Source organism: Cyprinodon tularosa, unplaced genomic scaffold (genome assembly GCF_016077235.1).
Source record: "Cyprinodon tularosa strain WSP-4 unplaced genomic scaffold, ASM1607723v1 ctg7, whole genome shotgun sequence".
Lineage (NCBI taxonomy): Eukaryota > Metazoa > Chordata > Actinopteri > Cyprinodontiformes > Cyprinodontidae > Cyprinodon > Cyprinodon tularosa.
The window spans coordinates 84876-103920 of record NW_024039451.1 but is presented as its reverse complement, the minus strand read 5'-3'; the positions used below and the strand labels follow the sequence as shown (position 1 = coordinate 103920).

General features: G+C 38.0%; 1 protein-coding gene across 1 annotated transcript in view; it reads right to left on the bottom strand.

The window, feature by feature from the left end:
• The window catches only part of cacna1bb (calcium channel, voltage-dependent, N type, alpha 1B subunit, b), a 141761-nt gene that overhangs the window by 57064 nt on the left and 65652 nt on the right, over positions 1 to 19045 (bottom strand). Inside the window, exons 19-25 of the mRNA XM_038268305.1 lie at positions 18542 to 18601; positions 12669 to 12775; positions 11094 to 11105; positions 9011 to 9031; positions 4314 to 4410; positions 1564 to 1724; positions 1303 to 1440 (exon numbers count right to left, since the gene is read on the bottom strand). Coding sequence (XP_038124233.1) covers positions 1303 to 1440; positions 1564 to 1724; positions 4314 to 4410; positions 9011 to 9031; positions 11094 to 11105; positions 12669 to 12775; positions 18542 to 18601 — 596 coding nt within the window. The remainder of the gene's footprint in view (positions 1 to 1302; positions 1441 to 1563; positions 1725 to 4313; positions 4411 to 9010; positions 9032 to 11093; positions 11106 to 12668; positions 12776 to 18541; positions 18602 to 19045) is intronic.

The window sequence follows — 19045 nt, the reverse complement described above, 5'->3', positions numbered from 1 at the left end:
AAATATGCTCAGCTGTTCTCCTGGTTTCTCCGTCAAACTAGGCACGGTTGTTTTTAGCTTAGCAGACAGGCAAACGCAACGAATCACCATGTCTACTGCGGTATGTGACTATTTTGTTCCAATTTTCGAGTTTGAAAATGTAGCATGTTTTCATACATTATTTGTTATGTATGTGTCTAAATAACAAAGATTGTAGTTAGCCAAGTTGGAGTTTCCCATATATTTATTCGACTGTCGTTGGGGGAAGGGGGTTCTGATTTCTGTGGTTTTGTACCTCGAGCACTGAATTAGTACATTACTCTTTCTTGCCTGCTCCGACATGGGCTTTCGCTGTTTCCTCGCTGGGTCCGCCATGATAACTGCACAATTATCGCCACTGTGCTAGCAACAAGCATGCTTTTAACTGGGGGCGTGTAGCAGTTCTCGCCGTAAAGCAAGACCGACTCTCGCGAGACTTCTGAGCCTGTGGGTGCGGGCCGAGGGCTCCTGCAATTGCCAGTGTGGTATTTCACCCACAGACCACCAGGGCGGCCGAGAATACCTTTGTTCAACCTGAAATGACTCATTTAATCATCCAAAACGTTATGGAACACATTAATTAACTGAAAAATGTTGCATAGTATGCCTTTAAATAAAAATAAAAAAACTGCTACAGTATAAGGTGCACTGGGCTATAAGCTGCTGGTATCTACTGAAATGTTCACCACCAAACCTGCAGGGGGAGCTCTACATAACACCACCAGATTAGGGACAAATAAGAATTCTAGCTCCTGTTAGCTTGAAAATTAGCCCATTCTTCTTGATTTCCAACATTGACTTCCACCCCTCGCAGTATGGAAAATAGCAACTGAAAAGCCTCCCCATCGTATAAGTCGCAGGGTTCAAAGGATGGAAAAATTGTAGCTGCTTATAGTCCAGAAAATACGGTAGTTTGAAAGTCTTATGAAGCCCATAGCAGGACCTTCTGTCCCATCTCATTTATTCCAACAACTCTGACCAGTTTCTCTCTATCTGCTACTAGTAAGCGTCCCCACAGCATAACACTGCTGCCAACTTGTTTCACGATTTTATGGTATTTTCCGGTTATAGATCTCTGACCATAATTTCTAATAATATTTCACTTAGGTCTCATCTGACCATGGCATATTCATCCATACTTTTAATAACATGCACTGTTGTGCTTATCTGTCAAACATTTCATGAATTAAAATGTTAAAAATGAAAATAGTCTAATTCAATATAGTGTAATCGCAGTAATAAAGTCACAGACGAAGTCAAGAGAAAAGTGTTTAAATTACTTACAGTGGCCAGCCCTCTCCGGTGGAGACGGTAAAGAGCGTGAGGAAAGCCCAGAGAACGTTATCATAATGAAACTCATACTTCTTCCACTCTCTGGGTTGAGCAGTCACTTCTTCATGATCATATTCCAAAAATTGACCCCTGAAATGAAAGTGAGGAAAAACAAGAGTAAAAACTAAAAATTTTTATCAACAGGTTACTAAATTGGAATGTGTTGCTGTTAGACTAGCTAAACTTTTATTTTTCCTGTTAATACTGATGCACCTGCAGTCTTTCTCTAGACCCTTCGACTCATCGGTGCAGTAGAAGAATTTGCCTTTGAAGAGCTGCACAGCGATAACAGCAAAGATGAACATGAAGAGGATGTAGACGATGAGGATGTTAAGAACGTTCTTCAGGGAGTTCACAACACAGTCGAATACAGCCTGTAAAATAAAACCAAACGTACAGGTCAGGTATAGGTGTCTATCGGTAGGTTACAGTTACGCCTGCTGACAGGGGGGGACAACCGGTTCAGTGGACCCAAGCCTAGGGTAAAGGTATATTAATGAACTTAAAACATGAGTCTTTCTCAACTCTACCTGTAGGGCAGGTTTTTAGGCCAAACTGGTAAAAATCAGTCATTACAGAGTTTCTTTGCAACTTGACATGTTTCACGGATAAAAAAATGGCAAAAACAGATTGTTGCTTGTTTTTGCATCACATGAATCTGATTGGTTCCAAACTGATAATGCTGGCACTGTTAATCCTGCCTTTGACCCTGTGAATCCTGCCTTTACCAGCCAGTGTGGCTAACCAGGCTGGTCCGTGATATATTTTGGAGCTAAGCCATTCAATGGTTTTTAAACTAACAAAAGTATTTAAAAGCCTTTTCCCTGAGGTTTGGGGAGCCATTTTAACAATTTTCATACTGGGCTCTTATGCTCCGTTTTGGTAGTTTTAGTGAGGAGGCAGGCAGCAGCATTCTGGATCAACTGCAACTGTCTGATTAACATTAAGGCAGACCTGTGAAGACACATTTGCAGTAATCAAATCTACTAACAGAGAACAAATTAATTAGTTTTTTAACGTCCTCGTAAGACATGCATGTATACAGATGTCATTGAGCACCTTCACAAGGGAAGACTGTACACTAGTGAACACAGAAACCTGACTGTTAAGAAGATGTTCAGCTGTTCAAACACAGCAAACATCTTATTGATGAAAAGGTTTGAGATGGGTCTGTAGTTCTGCAGGAGCAGCTTGAGCAAGTCACTCTTTTTCAACAGTGGTTTGATAAGGGAATCATAGCAGATGGGTGCATAGACGGACGAACAGGCAGACTGATAATGAAATGCCAAAACTCAACATGAATTAAAATTAAAACCATGATAAAATAAAATATATTATAAAGTTTCAAAATTTAACAAATAGAAGTAGTTTAAAAAGGAATAACTACATGAATCAAATACTAAGATTGATTTAGAGAAACTTTACAGCATCTATATTTTAATTATTTTTCATGCAGTCAACATGAATTTTAGATCTCTATACAGAGTGAAATCTATTTGTAACAATATATTAAACAATCTACAGATATCACTTGAGTACATAATGGTTACAAGAAGGAAGGGTTGTATTTCTGTGAATCCCTAGGTATCTCCTTCATCCGTCTTTCTCTTGGTTTTACCATCATGTGTTTGTTCAGGACGAAGTGGTTTGTTGATCTATTCTGACATGCAATCTAACCAATGAACATGGTGCTGCATGAGTGATCCCCATCAAAAGGTTGTTGTATTCTGCAAAGCATATTTTTCTTTTCGTCCAGCAGCAGAGATGTCGAACCGCTCTGTCCAAATATCCACAAAGAGCCAGGGACAAGCAGCTGTCTGCCAAGCATGATCTATCTCAATCATTTCCACTTTCATAAGCCCAGAAAGATTCCTGATCTTTCGTCAGAGGGATTACTCTGGAAGATAAACTCCCAATATTTAGGAAACAGAAGCTGTCATTTTTCCATCAGAAGAAACATAAATCATGCTAGGAGTTTTTTTTTGCTACCGCTGCTGCTGCTGCTGCTGCTTTTCCGTTTTTGTTGCTTTTGATTGTGATACTCTGTCATAATCCATATCGAATTTAATCAGTTTTTTAGGAATCTATTAACTTATTAAACATTTTAGGAATAACATAAAGTAGCCCATTTGCAATATTTAAGGAAACAATTCACCTTTAAAAAATAACTTTTGTAGTTATGTGCGTCAAAGCAGCTTTTGAAAGGTTAGTTTCATTAAGATTGTGGTGAGAAAGTGCTCCGACAGACTAAAACACATTAAAACACAAACATTCACATCAACTTCAGCATTTAGTTAAATAATTAGGTTAATAGAAATGTTGCAAAATCATTTTTCAGCATTTGGCAGTTTTGGTAAACAAAGTATAAGCAGCTAATTCAGACTAAAGCTAACAGAGTTTCACCTTTGATTTAGATAATTATCTATAAAAACATGGAAAATAGCTGATAACAATGCATTTAATATATTTATGTAAAATCCAGTTTTTTGCTCTTTTCACAAAAAGAAGACCTGGTAGATTTACATTTCAGGAGACGGACCCACATCCTGTTCTTCTAGCAAAAAGAGACCTCACCAAAAAAACTATACCTTCAGAAATGGACAATAATTGACATTGTTTGCCCTTTTTAACAAGGGAAACATGTAGGAAACAAGTATTCCTGTTTACATTTTTTACCCTCAAAAGATATATAGAAAACAATAATAATAATTTTTTTTCCCCGTGCAATAATTTTATTCTGTATTGCTCCTGTCCATAAGTTTGAACAAGATATTTGAATGACTCATTGGCTATGTAGTTCAAATGACAAAATTCAACCACTCAGGGAACATGTTCTTCATCTTTATATAGGTTTAAAATATGTGACTCATGATATAACAAAATAAATTTTTTATTTTCTTTCTGTAAATATTAGACCTTCTGGAACATTCATTCATAGTGATTGGCAGATTGAATTACCGTACCTTCAGCTTAGGCAGCCGTTTGATGGTCTTCAACGGCCGCAGGACTCGTAGGACCCTGAGGGATTTGATGGTGTTGATGTCCTTTCCCTTCGTTCCCCTGTGCACATTGAAAATGCAGTTAGTCTGGCAAAAGCGCGGAGATCGATTGTCTTTTAAACACTGTGCTAAAGATTCGAATGTAGTCCAACAGGTATGCTGATTATACCTGTTTGCATTCGCTTATTGGAGCACATGCATGTGAGTGAATTCTCTAATAATGAGGAAACATGCAAGAAAATGTGTTTTTCTCTTTCCTTTCCTATGCTACTCTGCACTCTTCCTGCCTCCTTTGCTTTTCACTTCCCTTTATTTATTCTTTTCACTTTGTCTTTTGTTTCTCCGTGTCCATCTGTATACTGTCCTGTATTTTCTTCTCCTTCTTTCTCTTTTACCTTAATATTTGAGATAAGCAATCTCTTTCCTATTGTTATCTGGATTTTTGTTGATGGATAAATGTTGTTTTGGTCAAACAGCCTCAGTTGACATTAAACAACATGACAGTTTCTTTTTTACTATACAGAAGTCAAATGGTAGACTATTGACACAGAATTACATAGGAAGGGTAATTAGCTGCTTAGTACCGGAGAGAGTCAGCAACTTTCAAATTATGTATGTTTATCAATGTACTACAGAGAGAAAAATCATGCTTTCATGGAAAAAAGATAACCCTAAACCTCTGTTTATCATTAAATAAAGAGAATCACAGTACATATAGTCTTTATTTGATATCCACGTGTGCACCCATCCCCTGGAAACATCTCCTCATCATAACAGGCATTGAGTGTATCAGAATATTAACTGCAGTGGCACTTAGTTCTTGCATTGTTTTGCCACCACTTAGCATCAAAACCAAAACAGAAGACAGTTAAGAAAGAAATGTTTTGACCTGCTAAAAAGCATAAGCCTGGTTGAGTCAAGAACCCTTTGCTGATTATGCAAGTTGAAGAAAATATTTGCTTTTAAAGGCCACAACAGATCATGATTTGAATGCTAATGCTTTTAATAATTTGAAATACATAACCTAAAAAAAAAAACATTTCCTCTCACAGTCCTCTGATTTTAATGTCCCCTCAAAAGACTAACAGTTTTATCAACAGCTTTTGATAAACCGTCTTTATTTGGAAGGACAGAGGAAGCCATGAAAACATTCTCCAACTGCACCAGAAAAACGTTTTTCTGGCCCCTACCACAACAGACAACGAAGACCAACCTTATTTAGTCACGATACACCGTCTGTGAAAAACACTGAAGCTAATAAAGAAAAGAAGACGTACTCAAAAACTGATCTTTAACAATAAAATGGCATGCAGCTGTCATGCTTCAACGGTTTGAATACCGTGACATGCAATCTCTAGAGTCTTTGTTCCATTCCAGCTATCCAAGGACTCTCGCTATATTTAAATGGCAGAAACAGTCTTCTAATAGCTTTCAGAAGCACCTGGTGCAAGAATGAACAGCCACCAAACTCAGGTGGACTGTTTTCTTCAGATATCCCTATAGAGTGGCTCGTGTTCAGGGTGCTAAGGAAATATCTTACAGGTGTCTAGATAGACAGTTATTTTAATCTTTAAAAGTGGTCTTCATAAGTCTTTCTTAAGGCTGTCTGAAGGCCGATTAAGTGTTTTTTTGTTTGCTTTATTTGCATTTCTCCCTCTTGGAGCAGTACCTTATCATCCCATGGAATTATTTTTGCAGGTACAAGCGGTTCCTAAAAAGTTAGGGATGAACCGCTGTTGTGTTTGAACATGATTAATTACTAAAGAATCTTCATCTTTAATGAGAGAGCTTAAAGGAATAGTACACCCAAAACATGATTAGCCTTCATTTTCTACTCACCCCCATGCTGAACAACACTCTGGAGTACTTTTTTGATATCTCAAATGCATCTGGAGATCTGGGAAGCTTCTTGCTGTCTGCTGACATTCAAATAATGGAGGTCTATGGCGCCCGAGGCAGAAAGGTCCATAAAAGTCCACAAAAAACGTGTCAATATTCCTCCATACTGCTCGTCCAATGTATTCCAAGTGTCCTGAGTGGGTAGCGTCCACAATTTACTCGAAACGAAGTCATTTAGAATGTTTTTAGAGCATAAACAGTAGTGTATAGAATTTCCTAAAAGCGCGTTCACGAGTCTACGGAAACCGCGGCAGACCAAACCAGACGAAAGTGTGCATTCAGCGTCTGCTCTGCCGATAATGCAAGCGTAGAAGAAGAAATGTGCTGTTTACCTGTGCAAAGAAAGAAACAACGGAAGAAAAATGTCTGAGGACTTCAGTGTTGAGGAAGAGCATGAGTTCTTTGCCGAGCTGAATGCGCACTTTCGTCTGGTTTGGTCTGCCAAGGTTTCCATAAACTCGTGAACGCGCTTTTAGGAAATCCTATACACTACTGTTTATGCTCTAAAAACATTCTAAATGACTTCGTTTCGAGTAAATTATGGACGCTACCCACTCAGGACACTTGGAATACATTGGACGAGCAGTATGGAGGAATATTGACACGTTTTTTGTGGACTTTTATGGACCTTTCTGCCTCGGGCACCATAGACCTCCATTATTTGAATGTCAGCAGACAGCAAGAAGCCTCCCAGATCTCCAGATGCAATTGAGATATCAAAAAAGTACTCCAGAGTGTTGTTCAGCATGGGGGTGAGTAGAAAATTAAGGCTAATCATGTTTTTGGTGTACTATTCCTTGAAGTTTTCTATTCTACACAGTCCACAAATAACACCAATCACTTAAAAATGCTTTATTTTAGGATGTGTGAGAATTCTGGGAGTTTTGTTGACATTCTGGTTAAGTTGCTTTAGGTAGCAGACAGATAATAAAGATAAAGATTTTAAGATTCAGCTTGATTCAGTAGGAATATATAAAAAATCTATTAAAATTACTGCATCTTTGTTATTAGTTTGGATCAGTGACCAATTTGCCAATTATATTCAAGAATCAGGTCAGATTCAATTACAGATGTTACTCTTCTTAATTTGTGGGATATAATATTCATATAGTAAAAGGGTTTTTATTTTGGCTGATTGGTTCAGCACCACAGACAGTTCCGGATCAGCAGGAACTGATTTACATACAGATCTAGGAGCCAAGGGTGGAAGATGGGAAAACCTTTACGCCACGGTGAAGTGCTGAGCCCCATGAGGCGAATGGAGGGAAAAAAAATGCATAAATATATTCCAAAATGTATTTTTTTTAACCTTCAAAAAAACACAATGCTTTAACCAGCTTGACTCCAGTTATAAGCACAGGGGCTTCTGCCAATGGCTGATTTCATGTGTTTATAATTTTGTCTTAATTCTAAATAAATATCTTTAAACCTCCCCTCAGGTGGATGTCCTCCATTGCTTTGGCTGCTTTGTGCTTCTCAGATTCAAAAAGTATGTTTAACGCATTAAGACACTGGTTCAGGAATCCCTGACAGAATACAAAAATACAGCAGGTCCACCACTGATGCTTTCTCCTTTCAAATAATGCAATTTTCTTAATCATTTTATGCTATTTTATTCAATTTTATACCATCATACCATACCATTATTGTCTATTCTTAATATTTGGCATGTTGCAAGAAATTCTAGCATTTTTTGTTATCTTCATTATAACCTTTAACAATTTGTTTATTTCACATAATACATTTCCAAATGTATTTATATCCACCGTATGTTTGCCAATGTGTAGCAGCTTATCACCAAAGCACATTCCCTCTACCTGTTAAACACTACTTGGCAATAAAGCTGTTTTCCATTCTGGCTCTTTTTAAGGGTGTAATTATAATTAACAGTGTATTTTACAATTGAAAGTAGAAGATATTGGATAGAAAAAAAGCTAAAAAAAAAAAAAGCTTCAGTCTGGAGTAAACAAATCCCAAAACATTCAGAATGCCTGGAGAAACACAGATGGAGACCATTTCGAAGAATTGCAAAAAGGGCTTGAAGAGAAAATCAACAGAAAACCTGGTTTATATGAAAATCTTCATAGAATGCTGTAAATGCAGATAGATTCGTTTTTTAAATGATTGATGGCTAATTTTTCTAAAATAAAAATTGAAATCTAATTTTGAAATCATTTGTAAAGAAAAGGTTTTATATGTCAGGTAGTTTCCAAAAAAGGTGGAAAGTTTGTAAGTAATTCTTACAACAAAAATAAGGCTGTTTATGGTCAGTTTTCATGCATACATGGAAGCCTGGGAAATAAAAGTCAACACGAGTTGGAATTGAAACAAGAGTCTGCACTATTTTTATTGACTCTCCTCTAAGCCCAATGCGTACAGGAGAGATGTTAGGTGAAGGCTGTAATCTCCTCAAATTGACCAATTAAAGCTTCTTAAATTGCGATTGTAGGATTCGGATAAAGAACGGCTTTGATGGCCTTGATTGTGGAAAGAAAAGCAAAAAGATTTTCACTGCTTATCAGGAGATTGGGCTTCTGAAACCTATTTAATGGATTTTCCCAATATTGTCTTGTGACTTTGGTGTTTCAATATTGGCACAGATAGGGATGAGCAAGGAAGGGTTTGAGGTTTGGTCACACTGCAGGCACCTTAGGACCAGTGGTGAAAGGTTTATTAGGGGGCTGGGAATGGGAGAGTTCTACTCTCTAACTATCAGAACCGTATGGTTTCAAAGGAGGGTGGAGATAGGGGCAAGTTCCCACCTGGCAACACTTTGTTGTGATCTGATGAGGAAAAGAAACGATAAGCAAGCAGACAACACAGAAAAAAATCACCAGCATAGAAAGAACTAAATAAACACTTAAAGCAGAGATTAAACAGGCGCAAAGACGTTATTAACCTTAGACAGATAAAAGACATGAAAAGAGACCACTTGTTGCAATTAAACGAAGCAGCATAAAAAGGCAACAGACAGGTCTAATAAAATCTCATCTAAAAGGAATGAATCAAATTCACAAACCAAGGCTGGATAAAAGACACTGATGATGATCATTTGGTTTGTTACTGCTCTCACATTGCAAGGACTCAACATTAAATCACAATATTCATTATTTTAGTCTCTCATCTGACTGCATTCTTCTTATTATTTTTTAACACTGACTGCCCATAACCAGCCTCATACAGCTAGCATGATGGTTCCCTGCCACTCTGACACTGATCATGAACTAATTACTTGGCAGCTCATCTGAAATCATCTTCTGTGCCTCTAGAGACACTCAAAACACCAACGAAGCATCTAACAAAGCTCAAATATATTAGCCTGGGTGCCATTCCCAAATTAGTCCCGCCCACAACGTTTGAGGTCGGGAAGTTCGGTCTGGCATTGCTCAACAGTAGCGCGAGTATGCTCGCACAATATCTGGCGGGCCAATCAAATTGTCAGGACGGGCTTTATACGATGATGGACAGATGATCAACAGTAACGTAATCAACCACGTGACCAAAGCGCGCTTGGGCGACAACAACAATGGCTGCCGCCGGAGAGTTGAGGTGAGTAGATTCTGCTATTAGGTCTGTTCTAGAGGATATCGACAGCAAATTAATTTTAAAAGAGGAACAGAGAAACGCGATCAAGGCTCATCCTCTTATTCTAGGCGTGCAACTGCACGCTTTGATTTTTGTTGACAACAACTATGCGTCGCTTAACATACGTCACGCACTCTGTTGCTCTTATTGGTTGTAGGTCTATCCAATTGAGTGCAGAGGCATTTTTTTTCCTGGTTCGTTCGAAACACGCCCCATAGTCACAGCTCTATGGAGCAGTATCAGACTCATATTCTGACTAGAATTGAGTAGGACTACGTCAGGCTACAAATATATCCTAAATCCTTAGGATTTAGAGCTTGGAATCCTCAGGTTCTGAGTTCCAGCCCCACTCCATCAGACTGCCACTCTGGGTCTCTGAGCAAGACCCTTAACCCCTGATTGCTCCCCGGACACAGCAGGATGGCAGCCCACTTCTCTCTAAGTGGATGGGTTAAATGCAAAGGTAAATTTCTCCAATGTGACATCAATAAAGTTCAATTATTATTATTATTATTATTTCCCAGGAATTGGGGGAAATCAAGTTGGACTGAAACAGATTAATGTTTTTGAAGTTATTGGTGTCAGCTTTAGTTTTTTTAATGTACAAAGCCTATTTGGGATATGAGAGAAAAATAAACAAAAACAGACACTGCTGATCCTTCCACAAGCAGTACTTTAATTTAGATTAGTTCAACCTCCCTCAACTTTTAACTCCTTTTGTTTGCTACCAAACAACCGATCCAGGATCATCCTTGCATTGTGAACACAGCCTGTTAGCAATGTCTATGAGAGCAAAGAAGAAATTAATGACAAAGAAAAATTGACGAATGGAAGGTCAATGTAAGAAACAAACGAATGGAATTTTTATTTATACGTTTATGTCAAACAACATTAAATGTTATTATTATTAATTTTCAAATAAATAAAAGTTATAGAGAAAAGCAGAATGAATAAATTAGCATAATAAAAGAAAAAAATCCAAGACTTTTGAGAGTATTTGGGTCGATAGCAGATCTGTGCCAAATGATTTCGAAGCAGGTAGTTATAGTTATGCAAGCTGAATGTTTGCTTATATAACAAAAAACGGAATAAATGCCAGTTTCCTCAATGATGACTCTGATGATAATGACAAAATATGACATTTAGCTGCGAGATGAAGACCGGCGCGGGACTGTAAACTCAAACGACACCGGGCTGATGGACGTGGAGGAAAGCAAGAGGACACAGACAGAAATGAAGCAAGAAAGAGCAGGCAATTACCCCATGAGGCTCCTGAAAGCAATCCAAGCCAGGAAACAAAGACAAAAGAGGACAGAAAAGTGGCAGAGGCAGACAGAGCGACAGAGAAAAGACAGAGAGAAGCCGCCAAAGCAATAAGAGAATCAGATCTCAGTGACAGGAAAGGCTTACAAAGCAGAATCTATATGTGAGAAATAGTATGAGGAAAGAGTAAACAAGTCATATACAAGAAAACATTAAAACAACAACCTGTTCAAATGCCTAAAGGCGCCTGTAAAATACAGCTCGATAAGATGCTGTTATTGTATGGAGTGAACTTCATTCCATTATTGTTGCAAACAAAGAACATATTTTGTAAAAAAATAAAAAATAAAATAAACACAAAAAAACATGTTGCATAAACAGAAATAAAACAAAAATAATTAAAAAAAATCACTTTGCAGAACTTATTAATCCTTAATTCTTAGTTTGCAGAATGACTTTGCTGTTTTCCTAGATTTATTAATTTTTTTTATTTCTTTTTCCACATTTTCTTTAAAATTTTATTTGGTCAAATTTCTCTTTTTCAGATTGAGTTTTATTAACTTTTTAAATTGTGTTTTACAGTTTACGTTCTTCTCTCGTCAAGCCCAACACAAATGCTCGCACTTGAACAATAAAAATGTTGTTAGCATCCATGCAGAACAATAAAAATTCGTGTTTGCTCCTCATTTCAAAGGAATAAAGTAAAGATAATGTAATTTGGAATCTGCAACCAGTCGAGAATGCAATTCGGAAAACTTATTCGGAATAACAGAAATTTGAAAATACGAAATCTGTTTAAAAAAAATAGAAAATATAAATTTGTAAAAGAAAAAATTGCACAAAAAAAATTATAAAATATTAAGAAAAGATTCAATCTGAAAAAAACAGCAAGTTACTTTCAAAATCTGTTTTAATTCTACTCTTTGCTTTTAACAATAATGGAACATTATTCACTCTATATTCTCAAACCATCTGAAACACATTCATATCCTGGTCTGTCTGTAAAGTGAGGGTGCATCGATCCATCCATCCAGCATTGAAATTGATCAAAATCAATCATTACTTAGCCGGTGATTTCCCCTGCTGAATACACATACTTCAATCGAAGGTCTAATTTTCCAGCATGGGTTGAGTTTTTCTGCTGCAATAAAATCTGTTTATTTAATGATTAATTACACATTTCCTCCATGGTGTTCCAATAAATATGTAAACAATGTGCCTTTAACTTCTCCAAATGTCTCCTACAAAAACAGCAGCTTTTACCTGACATTGTGGGAGCGATTGACTGCACAGCTGTAATTATGTACCAAACAGAGCCCTAATAATGCTAAGAACAAAGTCCTTCTGACCATCAAGCAAATAAGAAAGACTGTGTATAAAACAAGAGAAATCTGACTAGGTGGTGAACTCCAGGTTACATTTAAGTCTGAAGATAAAGAAAGCAAAGTGAATTTATGTGAAAAGCACCAGAAGAGGTTAAAACTGTTTCTGTAACTTAGTGTGGTTTGATCTGGTGTATCAGGAAGTTAAGTTGAATGTGCACGACTAAAGGTTATGATGAAAGAGACTTACGAGCAGGCGAAGGCCACCAGAGCTCCACTGACCACAATAAAATCAAGGATGTTCCAAAGGTCACGAAAATAAGAGCCGGGGTGGAGAAGCAGCCCGAGGTCGATCATCTGGAGTCAGATGTTAAACATAAAGAAAAATCAATAACAAAGCAAAGTCATCATGAAAATAATTATGAAAAAGCCAATACTGTAGCCCTCAAAGCTTTCTTCCAATGAGCCCTCTGCAATCACACACAGCTATGAAAGTAGCAGTGGCTTAAATTCACCAAGACTGCATCTGATTTGGTGTAAAATCTGCAGTTTTTTTGGAGGATTCTGCACATCAGTTCGTGTCTAACCAGGACTGGAGGAGCAGTTCTTTAATGTAAACCTGCCACGCCTGTATATTAATATCTCTATGCTAAATGTTTGATTGTGTTGAATATTAGCTTTAGGTTTGCAAAATTATGGAAACCAATCTGCTGCAGCTATTTTTCAACAGCTTTGTTTGTTTTTGATCTGACTGTACAGAATACAGATCCTTTTAAATAATTTATTGCAATCTCATGTTCGTACCTACAGTAGACAATAGCTATGGTCTATGCTTTAGAGCTTTTCAGCTGTGTTAGAATGTTATGTGCGTCGGGCACATTCTTATTTTTGTTTCCTTTTTTTTCCCTTTTAGTTCTCTATAGACTTTAGTTGAGTCACTTAAATTTTAGAGTTGATAATTATTTCTTTTGTAAATGATTCGATTACGTTAATCGGTTGTGTTATATTTGTCCGTCTATAAGTAGGCTGGGTTTTTCTCTCTCTCTCTCCCTTCGAACCTTCTGATCAAGCCACCGTCACAGAGAGAGCGTCCAGACGCGATGCGCACGTCTCCCGTCTTTGTAGGCCGCCGCTGACCTCTCCAGCCTGCCATGTGGTATTTTTGTTCGTTAGCCTTTGGTTTTTTGCTGATTTTTTTGTAACTTTGACCTGTTGGGACCAGTTGTCCTGTTTTCGTTCTTTTTTTATCTTTTTTAGGGTTTCAATAGTTAGTCTGTACTAGCAGAGGCTTCGACGGCCCTGTATAGGGTTGGCCCTCTGCTGTAACGTTTTGTTTCTTTGGATCGGCTCACCAGGTCCAACTTTCTGTTCATACTTTGGGTTTTTTTTTTCCTCTTAGAGTTTTTTTTGGACACGGGGAACTGGAGAAAAATCTGACTATTTTTTTTTTTGTCTCTTTGCAGAAAAACAAAACAGCTGATCTAAAAATAAGTTCCAGAGATTAAGAATAAAATAATTCTTTGAACCTCATGTTTGTCTCGTGTCCTCAAATATGTTGTGGCCTGGGTGGTCGTAACATAGAACAAAAATATCTAAATGCAGGATCTGCACGTGAGCAAAACTCCAGGTAAAGAGCGAGTCACTGTTTGCTTGACTGTTGGGTGTCCAAACTCTTTGTTTTGTCAGATTCTCAAATAAACCAGAGAATTTCTTCTTGCTTTTTTGCAGCTTATCACCATTGATGGGTTCTGGTATTGCTGCAGCAATAGTAATTTACTTCCTTCTCTTCTGTCCCCTCTGACTACAGCTAATTCTTCCACAGGTTTCCAGTCGTATGGCTTTAACATAAACCAGGACTGTTTATGGGTTTCTTTCCACAGTGACTTCCTTCTTGCCATTCTTCCGTCAAAGCCATTACTGTCGAAGAACGACTAATGGTTGACATTTTGACAGATTCTCTCACCACAACTGTGGATCTCTGCAGCTCTTCCAGAATTACTATGAGCCTCTATTGTTTATTAAATAACTCCTACTCTAACCTTCTCCTGTACTTCCTCCCTGAGCGGTCAGCTGTTCTCCTTGGTCTGTGATGCTGTGTGTTCTTCTATATTCTATTACAAACTGTACGAAATGGTTAAATTACATACAGTTTGTCTCCATTTACTTCTGAGGTGTCTTCTGAAGACAATTGTTTTCAGGGTTTGGATTTAATTAGCAATAGCTTTGTTAACTGCACACAATTTCATAACTAGTTTCATAAAAACATTCCAATTAAACTATAAAAGTGAAACATGAAACAATCTAATCATTACAAGTATTGACAGGAACCAGGCTTTATTCAAAGCGCCCAGAATGGATCAGTTCTAGGTTTGTCAGGTTTATTTGATGATGATTATAAAATTAATGTGTGCTTTTGAATCATTTGTGCAAGAGGGATGCTGCACTGTGTCTTGTGATGCAGTCAGGAGACCATCCTGCCTCGTGATTCTGATGGAGCATCTTGTCTTTATGAACTGATCAATTGTTCTTTCAGAACAAATACTGTTTTTTAATCATGTGCTATGCTCTGTTAATAAAAGACGGCTGCAGGAGGGGATTCGGAGGAGGAAAACTTGAAGTTGGGTTGGGCTTTTCCTTCCGCTCCTGCAGAAGCTGTTTGAACCTCTTTCCTGTGCAGACTCAATTTCTATTTATTTGCAAAGTTATTTTTCCCGAATCCAACAAGGTTCCAACATCATTAAACTACAGTTGTTTTCTTACAATCATGCATATTGCCACTAAATGCTATTTGTTGAAATATGGCACACTTATACAGTCTGGTTATATTTAGTTGTTTACAAACACACTCTTCAGATTCAGATTAGACATGAAGCAGCCATCTTATTCTGGATGTTGGTGCACTAAAGCAAAAATTAATTTAAAACATGTCAAAACAATGTGAAGCATATGCTATAGCAAAGTGAATATTTGCAAAGTTATTCTAATCATAATCAGACTGAGACAAAGTTTATTGACATTTTGTACACCCAGATTGTATACAAAAAGAAATTTCAAGGCATTTCCATTTCTATAGTGCAACAGTGATCAAATGTAAACAAAAACTAAACATAAGACTGGTATACTGTATGGTTTACAGTTTTTACAACATTCATGGCTTTTTTTTAATATGTATTTAGATTATAAATTTAATTTAATATAAAATGTAAAATATACTTTAAAAAACAAACACTATGAGCTTCTGTTTGTTTTGCTGTGAATTTGCCTAGCGTATAAAGCTAATAGGTGGCTACAGTGAGCTGCTCTGCTATCTGTGGGAAAGGAAGATTGAAAACAAAAATCCAGTATAACAAACTTTGCGACTTTGTCAAATTTGGAGACCTTTTTAGAAAAGTGACTATGACAGATTTTGGCTGTGTCCAAATGTCCACTCCAATCCCAATATAGGGCGCTATATACGGTCTACGCCATTTCAGATGAGTGTCCAAACGTCAAGTGGATAAAAAAAAGGAGTGGACTAAAAATTTCCCACAATGCACCTTGAAAAGTAGTGATCATTCATGTTTACTAGACGAGCAGATATATCCGGGAATGCTTTGCAACGAGAGCTCTCCCCACAAAGCATTATGGGATTTTTTTCAGAGTGGCCTGCTGTCGCTACTGGCACTACCAGATCCGTACCATCAGCTCAATTGCCATGCCCTTCAACATATACGTCGGAGTCGCCCTCAATTTTAATCCTTTAAAGAGACCGGATTTAGGCTTTTCCCTCCTTAAGAATAATTTGTAAGTATAACAATAACACATTATACTAAACTATAATGTGTTAAAGGTTAATATTATTTTTCCTGAGAAAATAAATGCATTAAAATCCCTCCTTTTTTATTACTCGTCTGTGCCCAATCTGTGCTGGAAATGGGAGCATACGCTACTTCCATACGCTAACATTTTCGGCTTTTGAATTAAGCATCAATAAAGATAAACATGGTTTAATCATGACCTTAAAACAGGCAATTTAACGGAGAAAATGTAAAAAGCATCAAAATTCTCAGAAAAGTCGTAAAAAATGTTTTTAATAATAGTATAAGGATTGTTTAGTGATTTAAGGATAGAAATAAGTAATTTTGGTGGCCATGATTGTATTATTTATAGTGACTTGGATGAATATCTGCTATATATTGCACATATGCAAATGAGCTGATGGTACGGATGGCGCAGGCACCGTGGGGGGAGGCGGAGTCACATGACCAACGGGGAGAGAAAAGTAGTGATCATCTGTCCAGTGTCCAAACAGTCAGTTAACTGAGTCTACCGTTAAGTCCACCATATACTCCCTGCTCTATATAGTGACTGAGGGATTTAGGGGTTAGGGCGGACATTCGGACACAGCAAATGTGACTTTTCTCTGTGATTTTGGTGAGTTTAGCTACTTCATGTGAAACGAGTAATTTTTCTGACGATAAGAAAACAGCTAAAGCCAATGAATGAATCTCTTTCTGCTGCTTCATTCAGAATATGAATATGAATACTGTCTTTTTGGCAAAATGAGAATGTGGATTTAGGCAATGTAAAAAAATTGACAAGGTTAGTTTAACATACACTCACCGGCCACTTTATTAGGTACACCTGTCCAACTGCTCGTAAACACTTAATCTCTAAGCCAATCACATGGCGGCAACTCAGTGCATTTAGGCATGTAGACATGGTCAAGACAATCTCCTGCAGTTCAAACCGAGCATCAGTATGGGGAAGAAAGGTGATTTGAGTGACTTTGAAGGTGGCATGATTGTTGGTGCCAGAAGGGCTGGTCTGAGTATTTCAGAAACTGCTGATCTACTGGGATTTTCACGCACAACCATCTCTAGGGTTTACAGAGAATGGTCCGAAAAAGAAAAAACATCCAGTGAGCGGCAGTTCTGTGGGCGGAAATGCCTTGTTGATGCCAGAGGTCAGAGGAGAATGGCCAGACTGGTTCGAGCTGATAGAAGGGCAACAGTGACTCAAATAACCACCCGTTAGAGCACCTCTGAACGCACATTATGTCGAACTTTGAGGCAGATGGGCTACAGCAGCAGAAGACCACACCGGGTGCCACTCCTTTCAGCTAAGAACAGGAAACTGAGGCTACAATTTGCACAAGCTCATCGAAATTGGACAATAGAAGATTGGAAAAACGTTGCCTGGTCTGATGAGTCTCGATTTCTGCTGCGACATTCGGATGGTAGGGTCAGAATTTGCCGTCTACAACATGAAAGCATGGATCCATCCTGCCTTGTATCAACGGTTCAGGCTGGTGGTGGTGGTGTCATGGTGTGGGGAATATTTTCTTGGCACTCTTTGGGCCCCTTGGTACCAATTGAGCATCGTTGCAACGCCACAGCCTACCTGAGTATTGTTGCTGACCATGTCCATCCCTTTATGACCACAATGTACCCAACTTCTGATGGCTACTTTCAGCAGGATAATGCGCCATGTCATAAAGCTGGAATAATCTCAGACTGGTTTCTTGAACATGACAATGAGTTCACTGTACTCAAATGGCCTCCACAGTCACCAGATCTCAATCCATTAGAGCATCTTTAGGATGTGGTGGAACGGGAGATTCCCATCATGGATGTGCAGCCGACAAATCTGCCGCAACTGTGTGATGTCATCATGTCAATATGGACCAAACTCCCTGAGGAATGCTTCCAGCACCTTGTTGAATCTATGCCACAAAGAATTGAGGCAGTTCTGAAGGCAAAAGGGGTCCAACCTGTTACTAGCATGGGGTACCTAATAAAGTGGCCGGTGAGTGTATGTCCCATTTATACAGCAATTTAGCTATAGCTTTAGTTTCACCACCACGGTTAAAAATATCTGAGAAAACTCTGTAAACATATCTTATTTTACATCGGGCTGATTTCAAAATAAAATTGTAAAATACATTGAAGTATGTCAGTACAATGTGAACAAAATGAAATAGGTTCAGATGGTTTATTCTTTTTAGAGAGAATCAATTAGTTAAATCCTCATAGAGCGCAGAAAGATTTCAGTTTCAGCTAAATCGAACATATTATTGCATTTCTGCACTGCATTAAAAAAAAAAAAAAAATAGACATTTCTCATGTTTTTAGCTCATCTCACCTTTATCACCATCTCAAACGTGAAGACTCCAGTAAAGACATAATCCAGATATTTAAGAACCTGCAAACAGCAAAAAAAGACTCATGATGACTCGTAAGCAGGAAGTTTTTCTTCATGGACTCCTTGGAGATAAAAGTGAATGGACTGGATACGCATGTTTCCCTATCAGAGGCTCTGTTTGACACACAGAACACGTCCAAGCACCTTCACCTCAGTTTGCCTCTGTGGTCCTGGCTGAAATGCTAATTAGCTGTGCTTGTCTTTCTAAAAGACAAAGCCAAGCTCACCTGTCTGCATGCATCTTTTCCTAGCATGGGCTAACATGTCAAGCATGGATATCAAGAGAAATAAAAAATCAAACCCGATGTGTGCCACACTGTGTCATTGTTTTATCAGCCCTTTAACCGCAGGGTCAGTTCAGGACAATCTACTACCTCCACACTACAGCCCTTTCAGTCCAAATGAATCAGGTACACATAATTCAACTTATATCTCCAGTTGCTT